Consider the following 20,274-nt stretch of genomic DNA (forward strand, 5'->3'; position numbering starts at 1 on the left):
TGATTACCAGACATTTTATTTTTTGTTTTAAAAGTAGCTGATGGTACTACATAATGAAGACAGAATGTAAACCCAGTAACCATTGCAAACTCCAATACCGCTATCTTATTCTTAAACTTTCATTATGTCACACTGTGCAATGGTAAAAAGGTAAAATCATGATTATCCACCATGTCATACAAAATGTATATTTTGTATCATCGCAGTGATCGCACACTGTGCGATGATTGATGAAACTACAATCTATGTCAGCCAAAGAATGACAGGGCAATGTTTTACCTCGACAAAACACCACAAGAAGAAGAAAAAAGAAACCCAGTCTAGACTTGTCAGAAGAGGACAACATAGTTTGATCATTCTCCAAAAAGAGAGCCGATACCATTTGCTATTTTTTCACAAAACGCTAAACTGTATGCATATTCTGTGAACTAGCAGATAGTGATTGATTCCTTGTGCTTTAACAGATATAAAACTGGTCAAATTGCTGCAGTAATTATTTTCAGAAAAGGTATTCCGCTTCACAACTGATGGCCTTTCCGATGTTGGTAGCCGTTATAACGGTCTCACGTCAACTATTGGCATAGCACAAAAGATTCAGGAGCTGCCACAACTCCAGGGCCTAATATGGCATGGGCCGACTGAAGGACACAAAAGTATGACGAACGTTTGAATCACAGTGTGGAAATTTCATCTGAGACACCACTACTATCATACACTGATATCTATGGTACAGTATATGCCACTATAAGAGAGCATCAATGCTTTAGTGTGGGCTTTGTTCCCCATTTTACTCACAGATGGCCATGAACGAGGCGCCAGTCTGGTAGAGAGGCCAAAACTACATGAGGTGCTGGAACAAGGCAGCAGTGTGGAGTGGGGACAGGCATACAGTGTCTGGCTGCTTTAAGGCAGTGTTAAGGTTAGGGGCGTGATGTCGTATTAACTCTTTGAGGCTTTAGGTATGGCGATGACCTTAAGCCCATTTCCTGAGAGCACAGAGGTTCTTACAAATGGTGCCCTACACGCAAACTATGGTTTTGCTAAAGACAAAATGTCTATAAAAGATACGATAACAAATGTAACACTTGTTCTAAATAAAGAACAGAAAATATGCAAGACTAGCAATTATGGTTTGAAAGCTGTGACAAACAAGGCATGAGCCGAGTACAGCACAAACAAAAAACAAAATACTAGCAGCACGCTATACAGAATGAAACAAAACACTTACTGATCCTCCTTGAAGTAAGTAAAACCCACAAAGGGGAGCTGGTTGCCGACGAAGGCTCTGGGCGGAGGAAATCTCTCAGGATCACCTTTATCATCCTCGATATCATCAAAGTTACTGGTGTCTATGTCACTTTTCAGTTCTGGAACTACTGGGGCCACAGCTGAGAGAGAGAGAGAGAGCGAGAGAGAGAGAGAGAGAGAGAGAGAGAGATATTGGTTAAAAAGGATGCATTACATCAACCGCACAAGTCAAGACCAAAACGAATCACTGCCAATTAAGAGATGTTAACAATTAGCACCTCTTTGACAAACACTTTATGAACCTTGAATAAACACATGTATTCCTCAGCAGTGTTCCTGAATGTAAGCTATGCCAACTTGGGCAGTGGTGGTAGAAATTTGTTCTGTGCAGGTTGGCGTAAAGTACTCCTTTCCACCTACAGTACCCGCTTTGTGCCCTACATACACAGCGCCTTTCACACGCACAGCCTAAACACACACAGAGTATGTTCCTTCTCCCTCCTCTGCAGAGCAGACACTCTTTTAAAGGCCCTGTACAGCAGGCAGACAAACAATGTGTCAAACAACCAATCCGAGAAAAAACTAGCACTGGCCATTTATAGCACAGTATTGGCAAACAAGAGAGAAACCATCGATTCAGAGTCAAAGGTGAAACAAGTTTGATCACGCTTGTGTCAAATCATATCTCTTCGCTGTACCAAATGCAATTCACAAGATGGTGGATGAAAGACACAGAGGGACAAAGACGGAGAGATAGATTATGCGCCGGAATGAAACAAATAAACTAAAGACAAACGGCGGAGAAGAAAGAGAAAAAAGCCAAAATGTGGTGAGACAGGGAGAGACAGGCTGCTCCATGGAGGCCCTTGTGGCACGACTTCCCAGCATGCTCTCTGATAGCGGGTTGCTAATGACAGGCAGCTGTAGCCACAGTGAGAGTGAGAGAGAGGGAGCAACCCTCGATCTTGGGCGTCCCTCTCATTAGGGCCGACCCACACGGGCCGCACACCCTGCCCCGCCTGACCCTGGGGGGGCACCCCATTCATTCATCCATCCATCCCTCCCTCTCGTCTTCCAATGCGGGCCAGAGTACTGGCTCCTATGCGCTCCTACATCCCAGAGCTTTATTTTTGGGAAAGGGGAATGGGGCTCAGCTTTTGGGGGCAAAGGAGCTAGACAGTTGGGAGGGAGTGTGAGTGTGAGTGTGTGTGTGTGTGTGTGTGTGTGTGTGTGTGTGTGTGTGTGTGTGTGTGTGTGTGCAATAGCATTTTGAGAAGTACAGCCGTGACACAGTAGTGGTTTCGAGTTCCAGACCACCAGGCACTGATCAGAAGTTATGTCTGTCGTCTTAATCAGAGCCAGGTGAAGGGGAGAGAGAGAAGAGACTCGGAGACTAACAGTACGTTTTAACAGCGGGCGACAGCCAGACGAATTTTCCGGAAGTGCATTATGTGTCTAAGGGACTCGGCGACTACCGCCAATAGCAGGCGAACGGCCGATAGTCGAAAAGTGGGCGGAGGAACGTCGCCCGGAAAGATCAAAAAATCATCTTTTCGGCCGATACTGGCCGATTAGGCGATGTGTCGGCCGATGCTCGCCTGCTGTTAAAACGCACTGCCAAATTCCAATACCCCAAATCTCTGCCACTTGCTCACTCACACTAGGTGAAATTGGTGACCTTCTGAAATATGTGACAATCGTATAGACATCATGCTGGAGTGACTGAGTGTGCAAGGAAAGAGCAAGGAAAGGAGCCTGCGTGTGATTATGCACAGAGACAGAGGTCCTGTTTGAATTCCACTCTTTATTCCTCAACATCTTCCTCTGTAGAAGGTAGTCTCAGCAAGGATTCAGGTCACAGCGTGCAATTATAAAGTACCAAGTAAAAGAGTAAGAAAGTGCAGAGTAAAGTATACAAAAATATAATTAAATGCACCAGATGGTGAATGGATGCCATCCACAAAACCGGAACATGGCATACTAAAAACAAACTGGCATATTTAAAGAAAGATCACGCAGGTTTAGTATGGCTGGTGTCGTGATGGGGGCCCCATAATGCCATGTTCTACCCATAGAATTACATAGGATGGCAACATTGACCCACATACAACCTGCCACTCTTGACTGGCACAAGCCAGAGGAGTTGAAACTAAACCTCACAAACGATGTGTCCTGTATATTCCTGTGGTATACTATATAACTATCTCAGAGTTACAAAATTAATTTAACACTGACAATTGTTACTGTATATGCCTGGTGTCTGTGTCATGAGCTTAATCTTAGTTCCCTACACAGCCCAAAAAGGGTGTTCATTTACCTAAAGATTTACTGTATCTCATATTACACATATACTTGTGGATGCGGTGTTATCATGCAGGGATGTTGCATCATGTGCGCTACTGCTGTGCACAATATCTAACTTTATATCATGACATCATGTAGTGCACACATATGGTGATCATATGGCATATGCAGCCTATACTGTATGCACACTGCGTGCGCAATGTCTCTGGAGATAGAAATAAGTCATGCCGTGAGACGCTGTAAATGATCAAAATGATAAAAAGCATGCAATATATGCTGACGACAGTGGGCTTAGAGGTGAAAATACTTTCAGAACTATGTGGGCTTACTTCCAACTCAACCGTAACTTCAAATAAATACAAAATAAAATAGGAATGACACGCACACACACACACACACACACACACTCTCTCTCTCTCTTCACTCTTATTCCCTCCTTATTCCTGCTCTGCCTAGTGCCTACATACATATTACACATTAAACGCATACACTTACTTTCTCTAATGTTGTCAAATGTCCACTGGTCGTTCTTGAAGAAGGGGTGGCGTTTGATCTCATCCACGCCGCTGCGACCCAGACGCACCTCCCTGTACATAGCAACGGAACGGAGTGGTCAGAGAACTCGCTAGCACAAAGCACCACTCTACCCCCACCTACCCCCTGTGCGCACACGCACGCACACATGCACGTGCACACACACAAACAACACACAACACAACACAGTCTGCGGACTGGCCACTAGGCACTGACCACAGTCCCTCTGCTGACCAGTGTGGAGAGCCACATGACCGCGGGTGGACACTGGACACGCCTCAGGGCCTCCTCCTCCTCTGGCCAGGGAGTAGCAAGGGGCAGCGAGATAATAGATAATACAGATCCAGGAGAACAGAGGTGGAAGAAGAGCACTAACGCAGGTGAAGGAGGCAGCAGGGACCAGTGTATATGGGACAGCACATCAACAGTGCTGACCGACAGACTCACACTGTGCAGCTACAACCACTGCTGGGGTTGCACTTTACCCCTCCCTACCTCCTCCTCCTACTCTCTCACTACACACACTCTTCTCTTACACACACACACACACACACACACACACACACTCTCTCTCTCTCTCTCTCTCTCTCTCTCTCTCTCTCTTCACTCTTATTCCTGCTCTGCCACTGCGTACAGAGCTGGAGGGGTGCGGCAGTTTGGGCCTGCCACGTGTGGGACATTCCAGACCCAGCCAAGAGGAAGAGGAAGGCAGGGGAGGGAGACGGAGTATGGGGAGGGGAGGCCAGAAGAGGTTTTTTCAGCCCTGTAGAAAACAGAACCTAAGACCACGCCAGACTTCCAGGCTTGCCCGGAATTATGGGAGAGCAACGGAGAGAGTGACAGAGAACAGGGAGATGGAGAAATGGAAAATGGCACAAAGTGTACTGTAATTTCATTTTTTTTATAAAGTAGAACATGGCAAACTGGGAGCAATCAGAAACACATGGGAGGCTGGGCTGGAGTTCTGGCCCAGAGAAGAGATGCAGCGGCTTCTGGAATGAGTGATGAGTCAGCGAGGGATAGCAGCTAGAGTGGGCGACTGGGCGTCAGCAAGGTTCAATTTGCTGGGGGGGGAATGGAGGAAGAAATCCATTCCTCTGCTATTGATATCGCCCCATGTCATTCATTTTATCGCCAGTGGGAATATTTTTTATCCTGCTTCTGGTCTGATTGTTTGATAATTTAACAACCGGTTAATTTAAAAAAGTAAAAAAGGGACATATTTGTCAAACTTTTTCATTCATCACATATTTCAATTTCTTCAAAGAATAAATAAATTCAAAGATAGCAATGCATCACAATGAGGTGTTGTCATACTGTAGATCGTCTATTTTTGCTATACATTTTGTCATACAAAGCAGCATGGCTTAAGAGGTTCCGAAAATGCTCTCCCCCCTGACCCGTATTTTATTTTAAACAAATCAAAGCCTGGGCATTAGGAACAGATGTTGTGGGTAAACCTCATGTGTGTGTGTGCAGTCGGCAAGGTGTGCGTGCACGCACGTTTGCATTTGAGAGTATGTCTGCGCGGTGAGAGAATGGTGAGCAAGAGTGTAAATAAACTGAGTGACGCAGAATGAAAGGCCGCTCTGTGCAGAAGCAAAAAGGGCCTGTGTCTGACTGAGCCCTCCACGGGGGCGGAGCGTCTAATGACAACAGGAAGTGGTCTCCACCTGAGGGACGGGCCACTGACCCTGAATATAACCCCTCAACTTTACTACTGACAGTGTACTAACACCAATACTACTGCTACTTCATCCCCTCAACTTTACTACTGACAGTGTACTAACACCAATACTACTGATACTTCATCCCCTCAACTTTACTACTGACAGTGTACTAACACCAATACTACGGATACTTCATCCCCTCAACTTTACTACTGACAGTGTACTAACACCAATACTACTGATACTTCATCCCCTCAACTTTACTACTGACAGTGTACCAACACCAATACTACTGATACTTCATCTCCTCAACTTTACTACTGACAGTGTACTAACACCAATACCAAACTGATACTTCAGGCGGGTACCAAGTATAGACTTGTGACTCTGGTCAATGAAATATATACGATTAAAGTGGTTAACTTTAATAAAGACCATGGCCGGGGCCTAACTGATAACCGGCTCCTCAACATTCCACACACTGTTGCTACGTTCAAAATCGTTCTCTGCGGTCCAAGGAGTGTCAGCTCACCTACTTACTGTAGCTTGTATCACAGAAAACAATGCATATCATGGAACAATTTATCAGAAACCCACAGCATTCAGTACTTAAACCCTGGACAACAGGATATATGAGAATAAGTAGCGCACATCCCCCGGTCTTGGTGCTGAGCCAAACTGTTAAACTAACAGATATCATGAACAAAAGCAAGGGCTCGCAACTCACTTTGTAATGCTCCAGGTTAATTTATTCACAATCACAGCAGTGATTGTGAATAAATCTACCTGGAGCATTACAAAGTGAGTTGGGAGCCCTTGCTTTTGTTCACAAGGATATATGACTTTGAGGAAGCATGTAGGTCGCATAGTGGCAGCTGTGTCTGATTATTCAGTTGTCTGTACGCACCTGTATGGTTGTGTTTGTAACAGTTTTATTTTCACCATGCCCTGCGATGGCTAGTCAGCTGGTGGGACTGCCACCTTGCAGCACGCTGAGGGACTGTGAAACTGCTCATTAGTGCCATCCTGGTGCCGTAGCATGTCACTAACCAGACTTTAAGAGAGCAATCCCAACAGATCCCAGCATCTCGCCTCGCAGCCTGGATGTAATATCCCAGGACCTTAAAGCATGTAACGTGACTTTGGCACAAGCTCAACCACAGACCCAGATGGAGAGACCTGGTGGCTATGGTTGGCTCTACGCGCCCTGAAGTGCAAGAGGACTAATATAAGTAAGTAAGTAGGTACGCACCTGTCAGACAGAAAGTCACAGATAAGGTTTTTGGCATCCTGACTCATCTCCATGTCATCTGGGAATTCAAGGGAGTTCTTGTGGTCCATGATCTTCCCATATGTTCCCACTAAGGAATCTGCATAGAAAGGCGTTTCACCTGCACAATGTTGAGAGAAAAGGCGTAGAAGAGGATTGTGTCAATAAAGTTAATTCTGATGTGCCTTCTCCTGCTCACTATCCACCGCTAAGTCCTCTTTTTAAGATTCAGTCCTCTGCCTAACCCAAGGAAGCTCTTTTCCACCTAGCAAGTCAGATTATGGGTTCATTCGTTTACATGGTATTTTTCTTTGAGGGACTATATAGTTGTTTCTGCACTCTTCTTGGGTGAATATTTACAAGTTCAAGCTTACTCTGATCTCAAGTCAGTCACTCTGGATAAGAGCATCTTCTAAACACCTAAATTGCTAAAATATGTTGTCAGTTTGATTAACTAACCATATATTTAGCTGACAACCTAAAATGGACTTGTGCCGGCATCTACGTATATCCGAGATTGGCTGGTACAGCTCCTTCCTATAAGATGGAAGAACAGGAGCATTGTAATTGGCTAGTTATTAAGTAGTAAAGAAAGACCCAAATTGCACGATAGACAGGGTCCCGTTTGGCTAGATCCGGGCCATAACCGCATGGGACGCATTTCGAATAAGCTGGAGGGACGATTTCAGTGCAATTATGAATTCACAAAAGTGACAGTCTCAGTTGTCATTGACCAATTTGAAAAAGACTCGGGAATTATAAGGACATATTGGTCTGCTGGCAGCGTGCACAAGAAATGGTGCTCTAGTAGTATGTGAGAAACTGTGGACAGAGATACAAACAGGGGCAAATGCAATGCATGAATCTCCTGACGGACATTAGCTTACTCACCAACAAGCATTTCGTAAATGAAGACGCCCACAGACCACCAGTCGCATTCGCGGCCGTAATAGCCATCGCCACCTTGGGACTTCAGCACCTCAGGGGAGATGTAGTCTGGTGTGCCCACTGCTGTGTCACAGTGCACCATACCAGTCTATAAAGTGACAAGAAAAACTGTTGGCAGACGTTTTGGAGACGTTTTGGGCAATACAAAAAAAGCAAAATGGAAACCAAAATGTACGGTATCACTACGAATATACAATCTCTTTAAGTTGAGAGGTCTGTCTTATCAGACATTCTAACGTGTTTCTTCAGAATGGATACAAATTACGTCCATGTCCATGTTTACTGGTATATTAGATTTTAAGACCAATGAATGCTTAAGTAGCCATTATGAAAAACTCCTACTGGTAAAATGAACAGTGGATAAATCACTTCCTGAAACTTTGTACTCTGTAGGTAACAAACAAATAATCCCTGGTATTTTCAAAACAACCTGATGCTGGCATCTTTGGTATTCTAAAAACAACCTGATGCAATACAGTAGCTCTGCCTTGACATGCTTCAATTCACAATCTGAACACTTGGTGGTGCAATGGAGCACAATAAACATGAACTGGGCTCAACAGGAGATGTTTCAAGAAGAACCATGCCAGACATATAAATTAGCATTTTGTACAGACAAATGTGAACATTAAAAAGAAAGAAAGTTAAAGTGACCTGATGTTAGGGCTGCAACAATTTTCTTTGAATATATATCAATTAATTCAAGTGAGGAATTCGGATAGATTTTTATAATTGATTAAACCACCTTATTAATAACACCTTATTTAATACTTTGTTACAACAGCGTCACACAAAAGTAGCGAAAACAGCTACATCTATAAACTCACAGCGCAGGCAGCGTGTAGATCCGACTATTTCAGCTAAAAATGTATAGTGGATTAATGGGTTAAATTGAGTAGTTTGATTAACTGCCCCAACCAGAATGAGATCAAAAGCCCAACCCACCGAGTCCATCTTCATGCATGTGCCGAAGTCGGCCAGCTTGAGATGCCCGCCTCCATCCAGCAGCATGTTGTCCGGCTTGATGTCTCGGTGGATGAAACCCATGGAGTGGATGGCGTCCAGCGCCAGCACCACCTCGGCCGTGTAGAAGCGGGCCCACTTCTCTGGCATGTCGTAGTTCATAGTGAGGGTCACTAGGTCGCCACCAGGCATGAACTCCATCACCATGTAGAGGTGGCTGTTGTCTTGGAAAGCACAGCACAGCTAGGGGGAGAACAAACGTGCATGTCATGCGAAGTATGCTCTGTGTCGCTGTGTGTGTGTGTGTGTGTCGCTGTGTGTGTGTGTGTGTGTGTGTGTGTGTGTGTGTGTGTGTGTGCGTGCGTGTGTGTCTTTCACACCTGGACAACCCAGGGGCTTTTTGAGAAGGCCATAATGTCCCTCTCCTCCCAGAAGAACGCAGAGTCGGAGCGTTTGATCATCTCAAACTTGCTGAGCTGTTTCATGGCGTAAACCTTCTGAGAGGTCTTGTGGCGCACCTACAGCAGAGAAGGGCGAAGCAAAACGAGATATTTAGCATGCAAATACCGATAACAGCACAGTGGTGCAATTAACCCCTTAAGCTTATTTTATACTTTAAAAAATGTTCAAAATGAGCCAAGTATCCGATCTACCTCACAATGCATTTTCAGCCTGTAGCTTATTTAATTATTTTATATTTTCTTTTTGGCCTTTTGTGTAAAGTGTAAAGAGACAAGACAAGAGACAAGTGAGACAAGACAAGAGACAAGAGACAAGACCAGACACAAGACACAAGACAAGACAAGTGAGACAAGACAAGGGTCTCAAACCCAGGTCCCCGTATGAGTCACCATGCAGCTGATGGGTATTTTCTTATTGATGTTTTAATTGTATCATATTTTATGTTCACATATTATTACTATGTTAAAAAAGACCTTGTAAATATTCTTGTATCTGGTGGACAGGACTGCCCTGTCACCCAGTGATGTCATATCAATATTTGCATGTGTATTAATTCTATCAGCTGTCACCCACTCCAGATTGATTAAAAATGGAGAACAACATAAAGATGAGGATAAAAATACACTCTCACCCCATGAGATAAAGCGTCAACAACAGAATCCTAATCACTGAACGTGATTAAAGTAAAAAACAGGATTCAGACTAGCGGACGCTCATGACCGCCTGATGACACCTTACTCTGATGAGGCTTCTCGACCTATTGAAATGTGACAACTGAATTCTGAATCTATGACATGTTTTCCAGTATTGTATTTTGTTTGTGCAAAATGATGTGAAAGGAGGTTCAGAACACTTACAGTACGGAGAATTCTCTCTCCTACTTTCCTTGACATTTCTTGTACAACGCTTAACCTGAAGAACTTGATCACTAAAAATCTGATTGTTTTACATGGTTGTCTGTGTGAAAATTCTTTTAAGGTCTTTTCCTCTCTAGGCTCACTAGAGAGAATACTTTTGGGTGATTGATTGAGGTTTCTCACGTTCCAAAGGAAGAATAGATAAGGTGGAGTTGATTTATTCCTAACAGCAGCCACCCCAGAGCTGCTAGTTTTGATCAACAACTCAATAAGCTAGTTTTTAACATGTTTTGAAAAAAACAAACATTTCTATTATTATAATCACATGCCCAAAATGATGCTCATGATACAAGGATAACAATGGAGTATGTATTTGCCTATCCCAGTGGATTTCAAATCGATTAACTGAAGGAGAACCAGAGATACCAACAGAAATCTTATAATAATAGGCACACGCCCAAAGAAAGACGTGCTTACACAAGATTTGGACACATACAGAGCCCCTGGCCCCCTGATCCACCCCCCCCCCGCCCCACACACACACACACACACACACACACACACACACAAACACAACACTAACACTTTAAACACAAAACCACCCCCTTCCTCTGTCACGAACTGGGCCTGTCTAAACGTGTCTCTATGCACACAACAGAGGCCAGAGCCAAGCTACTATTACACACTAAACACTATAAGTTACTGCATAGTGCATACATTCGATTTTAGCCATGCCACAATGTTTAAGTTCTGCTCCCGCAAGAGTTTCAATTTTTTGTAAAACAATGTATATATTTGAATACTTGGTGGTGCAAGTGTTAAATGCTCTATCGATTGTAATCATTGTGTGTGTTTGTTCAGTAACAGATGTCTCACCGTCTCCCCAGCTCTTTAGTAAACAGGAAATATCAGGAGAAACAGAATACAGGAGAGAGAGACACGTGAAATTGGAAGTGATCAAACAAAGAAATGAGCAGGCAAAATTCTAAGCGAAACAATATCCAATTGAATCTGCTGAATGGGTTTCCTTTCCCGATTGGATGGAATTGGTGGTGACCCACCCGAAAATGTATTTTCTGTTTAGACAGGGAGACGCCCGTTACTGAGAAAACACTCTAGTCTAAAGCAATTACAACAATCAGAATGTGGAGTTTTAAAAGGTAGGGTATTTCTTTGGTTAAATAAAAAAGTGTTTTGTTAAAACTCAATATTCTGATAGTGATCATTGCTAGTGTTTGTTCTCGAACCATCTCTCCAGCTCGTAGGTGACAAATTGCTGCCAATCAGGAGAGAGTACCCATTTTTTTGTGTTCTCTATCCTGATTGGATCAAATTGGTATCCTGATCTGAAAATGCATTTTCTGTTAAATAAACAGCTGGAGAGACCTGGACACTTCCGTTATTGAACAAACACTCTATAGCAATGAGTATTATCAGAATATACCATATTTTAACTGAAGAAAAGCACTTACTTTTTGACAAAAATGTTTTGGTTTAACCAAAAACGATCACTTACAGCACCTAGTGATGTCACAAACGATCACTTATAACACCTAGTGATGTCACAGATTTTCGAATAACCTATAAACCTAAAGCCTAATTTATACTATTATTTGATAGCAAGCCTCACTGCTGCCAAAAGGGAGTGGGGCAGAAAACAAACTGTATGTGGGACCACACTTTACATCCTGTTAACCAAGGGAAAATCATCTCACCAGTTGCACTTCGCCATACGCTCCTCTCCCAATCAACTTGACTTTGTCAAAGTCTTCCAGTTTCACCTGAAGATCTCGTAGCCGTACCACTGCCTTCGCATCTGGTGGACAGGAACAAAAACACAGAGGTCACGCGGGTCACCATGCCAACATAAAGGTCAAGCTTTGTACCATTTTGGTTCAATGTTGTGGGGTCAGTTATTTAAAACTAGGTCATAGAAGAGACTGACACCAATGTTTGACCCAAATGTGCACTGCAATGAAACTACTGTAACTTAAAAAAAATAGTTTAAGTCAGGACTGCCCTTTACTGCAGAATTGACAGATCTACAGTACCAGCAAAACGTCATTGGCAATTGTGGCTTCAGTGTTGACCATGTGCATGCATTTAAAATGACAATACAGTATTGGGGACAGAATTGACTGAAATAACAGCAATACTGGCAATATTATCTACTTATCTGCATTAAGTAGAGATAATAAAAAGCTGTGGAAGAGTGAATGTGTTTTTAATCTACCAGGCCATTAGATGCTTCTAAGACTTTTAGTTTAAACCCTTTCTACAAACATGTCTTCAGACAGGGAGTTGTTGTTGTTCATGTGATCACTTTGCCTAGTTTTCAAGTATTACTTACATCGGTTAAGGAAGGCATCTATGTTTTTGTTTTTCCGCAGGGTGGGGTAGTCCAAATCAAGGGCCAAAGCGTTCATGGAGTCCTGAAAGGAAGAAAATGAAAGTTAGGAATGTAAATACACTTAATGCACTCCCTGAACTTCCAGGATTTCCTCAAGAGCATATGGGCCTAAAAGGAAGACCACTTCAGTTTGCCTCCCCATCTGGCCTCAATATTAAGATAAACCATAACTACTGTAGTAAATAAAGTACAGAACCACAGATCTACAGACAGGTTTTCAAATCAATTATTTTACCACAGCATTAACATAGGGCTTGATGGAATGTTTCATTACTCTATTCATCAGGCTGACATTACATATTTACCACTGGACCCATACCAGGTCTCTGTGGCCTGCAGCTACCACCACAAATTGATTTTCTTTGGAAATCCTCGCACTTAAATTTAACTGACACTGAAGAAAACGGAAAACGTGATGTTTTGTGGTGTTTTATGCCCTCCATTCTGTTACAATGCTAAGTTACAGGGTGCTGTGAAATGTAACGTGGATGGTAGAGAATATTCGGGAAGTGACACGGGGACAATGAGGGCATGTAAAAACACAGTAGAACATTCAACATCATCCTTCAAAAAAACAAATCTCACAGTGACATGACATGATGACACAGACTTTGCCCAGACCATTTACATTGTGGTCTATCATATCTACAGTATCAGGGCAGGGGCGGTCGTGGCCTAGGCCAGGGTGTAGTTTGTGGGTACTGTGTAGACTGTAGAGATTTCATCTGGTAATCAGAAGGTCACTGGTTCACATGCTACAGTTGAAGTGGCCCTGAGCAAGACACTTGGATAAAGACTGAGACAGCAGAATTTGAGGGATTAATAAAGGTGCTCTAACATTTCACACACACATCTTGTCTGTATGTTACGGGTCCCCCTCTAAAATGAGATGCTTCATTCATATCTCTCACACACACACACACACACACACACAGTCCATCTCCCTGAACACAAACAGAAAGGTGGTGCTGATCTCCAGACTAAAACGCTGAGGCCTTAGTAATGTCATCGGTGCTTAAAGTAGTGGTGTGGAGTTTCACATACAATCAAAATGTCATCCCAGTCCTAATGTGCGAGGCTGGCGAGGGGGTTGATAGGGATGTACTGTGCCACCCCACAAGTTCCACAAATGTGGTCGGTCAAGTGAAGTCAATCAGGTTAGAAGTGTCTGTTTGTCTGGGGCCATGTGAGTGGGTGGAGTAACCAGGCATGTGGAACAATTTTGAACCTTTATATAAATAGAGTGTGCCAGCAGTCGAGAGAACTCCCCTGGAGCAGCCATGTGCAAATAGACCTGGAGCTCAGAGGCTATAATGGGACAAACAGCTTATCTGACTGGGTTCAGACTTTAGTGGGAATTCTACGAGCACTGGGGTCCTTTTGCGCATGCTGTGTGTGTGTGTGTGTGTGTGTGTGTGTGTGTGTGTGTGTGTGTGTGTGTGTGTGTCCAGAAGCCATGCAGAGACCACCTTTTAATTAGTTTTCTGTTGAAGTTACATCTGACACACATGAATGGTTTCAGAAAATACAGGAAGTGTGTGTCTATATACATAATACACGGTGGGGTGAATTACTTTTTTGTATTGTTATGTTTATATGATAAGGACCGACATTTATCTGCTTGACCAGTAAATACATTTGTTGATACACTTGACGCCATGGCCATCAAATACTTTATCAGATAGACTGACGCCTGTGCACAATGACACAACATGCCTCTGTTGATTTCCTACTCATTCTGTTAGTATCATTATCATAATATCATTATTATTATTATCATTATTTATTTATTTTAATTTCTCATATCTTCTGGTCACGTCATGTCTGTCTCTGTGTGTGTGTGTGTGTGTGTGTGTGTGTGTGTGTGTGTGTGTGTGTGTGTGTGTGATAAGCTGTAGAATTCGAGTGTGATACTGCCTGGTGTCTGCCTGCCCTGCGACTCAACTAAACCATCATTCATCACCGTTAGTTAGAGGGAGACTGTTAAGAAGACCACACACATTATTCATTCATTGTCCGGCCTGGCAGAGACAATGATCATCATTGTCATCCAGAGCACAATGAAGCATAGTGAAAACAAGGCTGCAATCAAATATGACTGATTCTTGCATGTTTTATAAACCAAACCGATCAAAACTGAAACAGTGAGCCGTTATTTATTAATCCTACTTTTTGTTAGCTTCAGATTTGAACATGCTGTACCAACCCCCTCAGGAGCTACTGAGACTCACTTTGATTCTGTCATATTGGAACTGAATAGGGATATCTGCAGTAGCCAAGGTTTAATTAATTCCAGTGACACAGTTAGAGGATCCCTAAGAGCAAACTGAATAATTGGTTTATCCTTGCAACGTTTCTGAACATACAGCTAGATTTTGCTACATTACCTCTGTACAAACTCTGGGTTTTATGTCTTGTAACTGGCTACAGTATGGGTCCATTGTATTATTAATAACTAGTAGTTATTAGCTTTGAGTTATTAACCTTAAGGATAGATTTAGCCTAATCTTCCAAGAAATGATCTGCTGACTGAGGATCATGAGAATTTGTTAAATCATTGAAGTAAGTTTAATAGATAACTATTAAAGACTGCATACAGGATACACTTTACACTTTAAAAGGTTGGGGTTGCCTCAAAAAATAAACTAAAGGTAGAAAAACAACAATCTGGACTCATCTGCTGCATACGTTTTGAGAAGAATATAAAAACAAAGAATAGAAATTGAAAAATAAGAGAATTGGTGACTTTATCAAAAGTCCATTAATGTATTGCGTCCTCATTGTAATTACTTAAAAGCACTTTTTTTGCTGAAAGTTTATTGTTCAAAGCCCAGGTGTGCACGAACAACGTATACACACCTGGGCGGCGAGCGTGTGCACGTGTGTGAACTCAGCTCGTGTTGATCCCCACACACATGCTCAGGCGCGTTCCTGGTTTGTACATGAGACAATTGCAAGTGATTTTTAAAAGTTAAATATTCAGCATGAAAGCAGAATTTTGTTATGAAATTACTGAGCATACGACTGGATAAAGGATACTTGGGATTACTTGTTTTGTGGTAACACTTACTATGCATCCCATGATGTCTAATTCTATAATGCATTATAAGCATACTTATGATTCTGCTTATAATACCATATAATTATAGTTGTGAAATAACTCAAAAATACTCATGCTTTATTTTGGGGTTTTCAACAGGTGGTCCATGGACCACTGGTGGTCCATGAAGGTGTTGCATGTGGTCCCTGACCATGCATTTATTTAGTAGTCTCTCGAGACAGACTGTTGACTCGTAAAATTCAAAGGAAAAGAGGGAACTGTTTCTTTTTCCTTTGTTTTCCTTTGTTTTTCCAATGTGCACTTAGGAATGTAGCAAAGTGAAGATTTTGCACTAATCTTTTGTGCACTGTCCCGCGGAAGTGCGTCAATGTTGTCAGTTACTGGGAAGTCTGACGTTCCACAGAAAAGGGAGTTAGAATCATCATTACTAGAAAATGGGACCATATAATCATAAACATGGGATGCATTTAGAAACACTGCTTGTTGCAGAAAACTTTTATTTGAGGGGCGTCGATGGCCTGGTATTTGGGTAGGCACTGGTAGTTGCTTTGGCACTGCCTGGCAGCGAGTCGTGGGTTCGATTCCCGAGCCAGGCAGCCTTTGTTGTGTGTCACTCCCTGTCTGTCTCTCTCTCTCCCTGGGCCCGTTTCCTGTCCCTCTTCACTGTGGTGTCCAGTGGAGGCAGAGGAGCCCAGACAAAAAGAGGAACGTGTCTGGTCATGCGTGTGGGGGTTCAACACGAGCATAGTTCACACGCACAGAGAGACCTGGCCAACAATAAACGTTCAGTGAAAAAACTGTGTTTTTGAAGAAAGCTTGATTTTTGATCAAGCTTTTCTGGACCCGTATTTCTTCCGAACTATCTTCTTCTATTCTTTGTTTTTATTTTCTTCATTCACTGTAAAGGAATTTGATAATTCTACATATTCAATCAAGCCTTCACAGTGTGAGTAATTCATAGTGGAAAAAAATACATTTAGTGGTAAATATTTTAGGAAACATTTTGGAAATGTGTCATTTTATAGGGCCAAACAATAAAGAACAAAATAAAAGCCCCATCTCTGTTGATACAACAAAATTTGCGAACAAACAGGATATAGTACTGTGAGGTCACTACGGCTTATCTCCAGACAGTCAATTCCAGGATATGACTTCAACATCCTGTGGGGTTCCCTGCATTAGGCAGCATCATTGTTGGGGCCATTTAGTGCCGTTTGGAGTTAGACCTACGGCTAAATACATTGTCATCTGTGTTCAAGTAACTCTGAGAGTATAAAAAAATAAATAAAAAAAAGTAACTCTGAGAGTGTAAATATAGATTATTATTATTGTTATTAATTGCGACCGAAGGTTGCAGATTACTATGAAAACTTGCAAACTATTATGTCGGTCACGCCTCCATATATGGTTGCCAGTCCATTTGGCCTCGTGACGTCACACCTACAATCCCTGTTATGCCCATATATGGAGATCCCTGATGATCTCCATATATGGAGCTGACCTGTTCTAACATTATGTTGAACCTTCCCCACCCATCCTTCCTCTTCGATGTCTCCCTTTTGACTGATAGCTGTCCATTCAAACTCTAGACAGGCCTGGCCTCAAAGTTATTTGTGTAGCCGTGCCCGGAAGATGGCAGTTCTTAACAGGCTCGAAAATTAAGACCCAGGCCCACTTGGGCCCTCGCCAAACCCTGTACACTCAAGATACTACCCCCACTGCCACCCTTAGATCTCCATATATGGAGCTGACCTGTTCTGACATTCCATATGTGGATCTGACCTCATCAAACCCTGTACACTCAAGATACTACCCCCGCTGCCACCCTTAGATCTCCATATATGGAGCTGACCTGTTCTGACATTCCATATGTGGATCTGACCTCATCAAACCCTGTACACTCAAGACACACTCCATATATGGCCAGTACAGAATTCATTCCACATGTTGATCTAACCCCCCATGACAAAGCACCAGCGCTCACCCAGCAGTCTGCCATCACCCAGGCGGATGCGTGCACGCTTCTCGCCCTCAGGGCGATATATTTTTTTCCTCATTTGTACAGTCAAGATTTAAACTTTTAAAGGAACGATGAAGACTTGGTGTCGAATAGTATAGCTAGATAAAAGGCTGTTTAAGTGACACTGAGCACAGTGAGCAGGGTAGAGAAGGACATATGTGCATGTGACATTTTGTGCATTTTTGAAGATTGAGTCAGGGTTGATTGACTTTGCAGTGACAGGAATATAGACTATCTATTAACAAACACACCGTTTCTCAGTGAAGAGCACTGGGCTAGTTGTTACATTTCTATGGGCCTTGCTTTAGTTGTGAATGATGCAGAACCACCCAGAATAGACAGTTTGCTGGCAGGTATACAATGAAGAGTCATTCAGTCTTGTAGACTCAGGGCAAGTCGTGAAATGTCACCCACTGACCTCAGTTGTGATTTCAGCAACATTGCGACTTTTGTTTCTTTGCTCTTCATCTTATTTAATCTCTTTATTTCACATAATAAAATACATCTACTCAAAGTTGAGTAGATCATCAGCAATCTGCTGATGATCTACTCAACTTTGAGTGGAAGACAGCATAATTCTGTAATCATCGACAGATAAGAAGCACATTTATCCTCCAGACTAGATTTTTACCTTGTTCGTAGCGTAGGCTATTGGACAGACACACTGTTGCATGAGAAAGTGGTTCGCCATAATCACAGGGGATGAAATGTTATGAGGAAACACTTTGTGGCAGGTTACAAACTATGTGTAGAATTAGGCCAATGTCTGACAGCAGAGGCGTGTTAAGAGTGTGTCTAAAGAGGTGTGTAACAAAGTGACTCCATATTAGTCCTCCATATTAGACTCCATATTAATGTGCCATGTTTGTCATCTGAGACTGCTGCAGAGTTCTAATTAACTCTGACAGGTCAATGTGGTTCCATTTGTACACTTTAAGAGATTATCATCACTCAGGATTTTACTCTGTACCTACTTGTCTGGGGCATTCTTTGGACAGGTCAGGGAGAGTTTACACCTACAGTATCAGGTGGTCACAAGGGGTTTGGCAGTCTAAGCCAGACAGGTAGCCTATATATAGTTGCCACGTTATTGGAATATAGTCTAGCATCTTTGGGAACTTATTTTTCTTGAGGTGTAGCTTATGAAAACGCTAGAGAGAGACTTATTGTCTTTTGATTTGGTAGGTGTGTCTGGTTTGTACCGTTTAAGGACCGTCACCATAATGACCATTATCTTTCACATTGTGACATTGGTCCTGACATTTGTCTATTTTCCTCATCAAACGGTTAAAATAAATCATTACTGTTGTGTTATCACTTGTTATATCGGTCACTGACTCTACATAATGCTGCTGCTGGCATCTGACCAAACCACATTGTAAACTTACCAGCAGGCTTTCCAAGTTGAGCGCTGACTGTGGGTCCCTCATCATAGATTCCAGCTTTTTCAGTCGACTGTCATGTCTCCTCTCGGCTCCAGACATGATGGCAGTTTATTGTATCCAGTTCCAGTTATTGGAAAGAGTTCGTTAAGATTTGAAGAACACCTGTAGTGTAGTTCTGTACTGTGTACTCCGCCGCCTCCGTCACGACTTGCTATGCGAGTCTGCGACTGCTGGTTGTTGGAATATCATGTCAGCTGCCTGCTCCCAAGTAAACTATACTGCACAGTCACGGCTTGTTGTGACAAGATTGTAAGGTTAATTATTCAACCGCCGCCAAGGAGTAAACGTCTTTTAGGACTTTTCTATGTTTGCCAAGTTGCTGCATTTAAGATCAGAGTGGACTCGAGGAAGTAGCCTAGACTCCACGTTCAGGTGCGCGTTTTTTCGCTTCAAGGTGAGCGTTCCAAAATCTATGCCCGAAGCGGAACGTGGTGAACCTGTAGCCTACTATAACCGCGGGCACAAAGAAAAATGAAAAACCTGTTTGCTCTCCTTATTGTCACGCTCTTCATTAAAAGTTAAAACATCCGAACAAGAGTGACCGGACCGGTATATTCCTCGGTCTCTTGCGTGCCCAGCTAGGCTATTAGCCTCATACCCTTCTGAACAAGCCTACACATTTCTGCTACCCACAAGCCCTCGGCGAAGCAGGAATTCCAGTCCTCTTATCTCATTGATCTCTTTTACCGTCCGCCCCGATTGAGCTCCACCAACTTTCAGTATTTTTGGAACGCTGATACGCTGACTGACGTGCACACTCACTGGGACAGTGGGACTAAAAATAGACCATTACATTCATTGACTATACGAGCTGTCCTTATCTATCATTCACTATAACCTTCTTTAATTAATTAAAGCATACGTTAATAATTGATCATTTCAAGAAATTGATCTGTGTGTGTGTGTGTGTGTGTGTGTGTGTGTGTGTGTGGACTAGCAGTAGCAAAGTCCCTGGGTGGGTCAAAATGATATTTATCGTTTACAATTTTCATTTTTATACGACAGCCTATAGAGGTCATATGGCCAGACTTGCCACTGTATCAATGAAATAGGTAGGCCTATTACTTACCTATAATAGGCTA

General features: G+C 42.7%; 1 protein-coding gene across 5 annotated transcripts in view; it reads right to left on the reverse strand.

The window, feature by feature from the left end:
- The window catches only part of LOC308333725 (rho-associated protein kinase 2-like), a 42,630-nt gene extending 22,812 nt beyond the window's left edge, over nucleotides 1–19,818 (reverse strand). For all 5 annotated transcript variants that reach the window (XM_080790192.1, XM_080790191.1, XM_080790188.1 and 2 more), the window contains exons 1-9: nucleotides 19,136–19,818; nucleotides 12,607–12,688; nucleotides 11,972–12,072; nucleotides 9,318–9,455; nucleotides 8,920–9,180; nucleotides 7,918–8,062; nucleotides 7,009–7,147; nucleotides 4,048–4,139; nucleotides 1,229–1,388 (exon numbers count right to left, since the gene is read on the reverse strand). In XM_080790192.1, coding sequence (XP_080646318.1) covers nucleotides 1,229–1,388; nucleotides 4,048–4,139; nucleotides 7,009–7,147; nucleotides 7,918–8,062; nucleotides 8,920–9,180; nucleotides 9,318–9,455; nucleotides 11,972–12,072; nucleotides 12,607–12,688; nucleotides 19,136–19,231 — 1,214 coding nt within the window. In that variant the 5' untranslated portion in view covers nucleotides 19,232–19,818. The remainder of the gene's footprint in view (nucleotides 1–1,228; nucleotides 1,389–4,047; nucleotides 4,140–7,008; nucleotides 7,148–7,917; nucleotides 8,063–8,919; nucleotides 9,181–9,317; nucleotides 9,456–11,971; nucleotides 12,073–12,606; nucleotides 12,689–19,135) is intronic.
- Nucleotides 19,819–20,274: the final 456 nt, after the last annotated feature.

The sequence above is a fragment of the Protomyctophum bolini genome (genome assembly GCF_963924005.1).
Source record: "Protomyctophum bolini genome assembly, chromosome: 19".
NCBI classification, from domain to species: Eukaryota; Metazoa; Chordata; class Actinopteri; order Myctophiformes; family Myctophidae; genus Protomyctophum; species Protomyctophum bolini.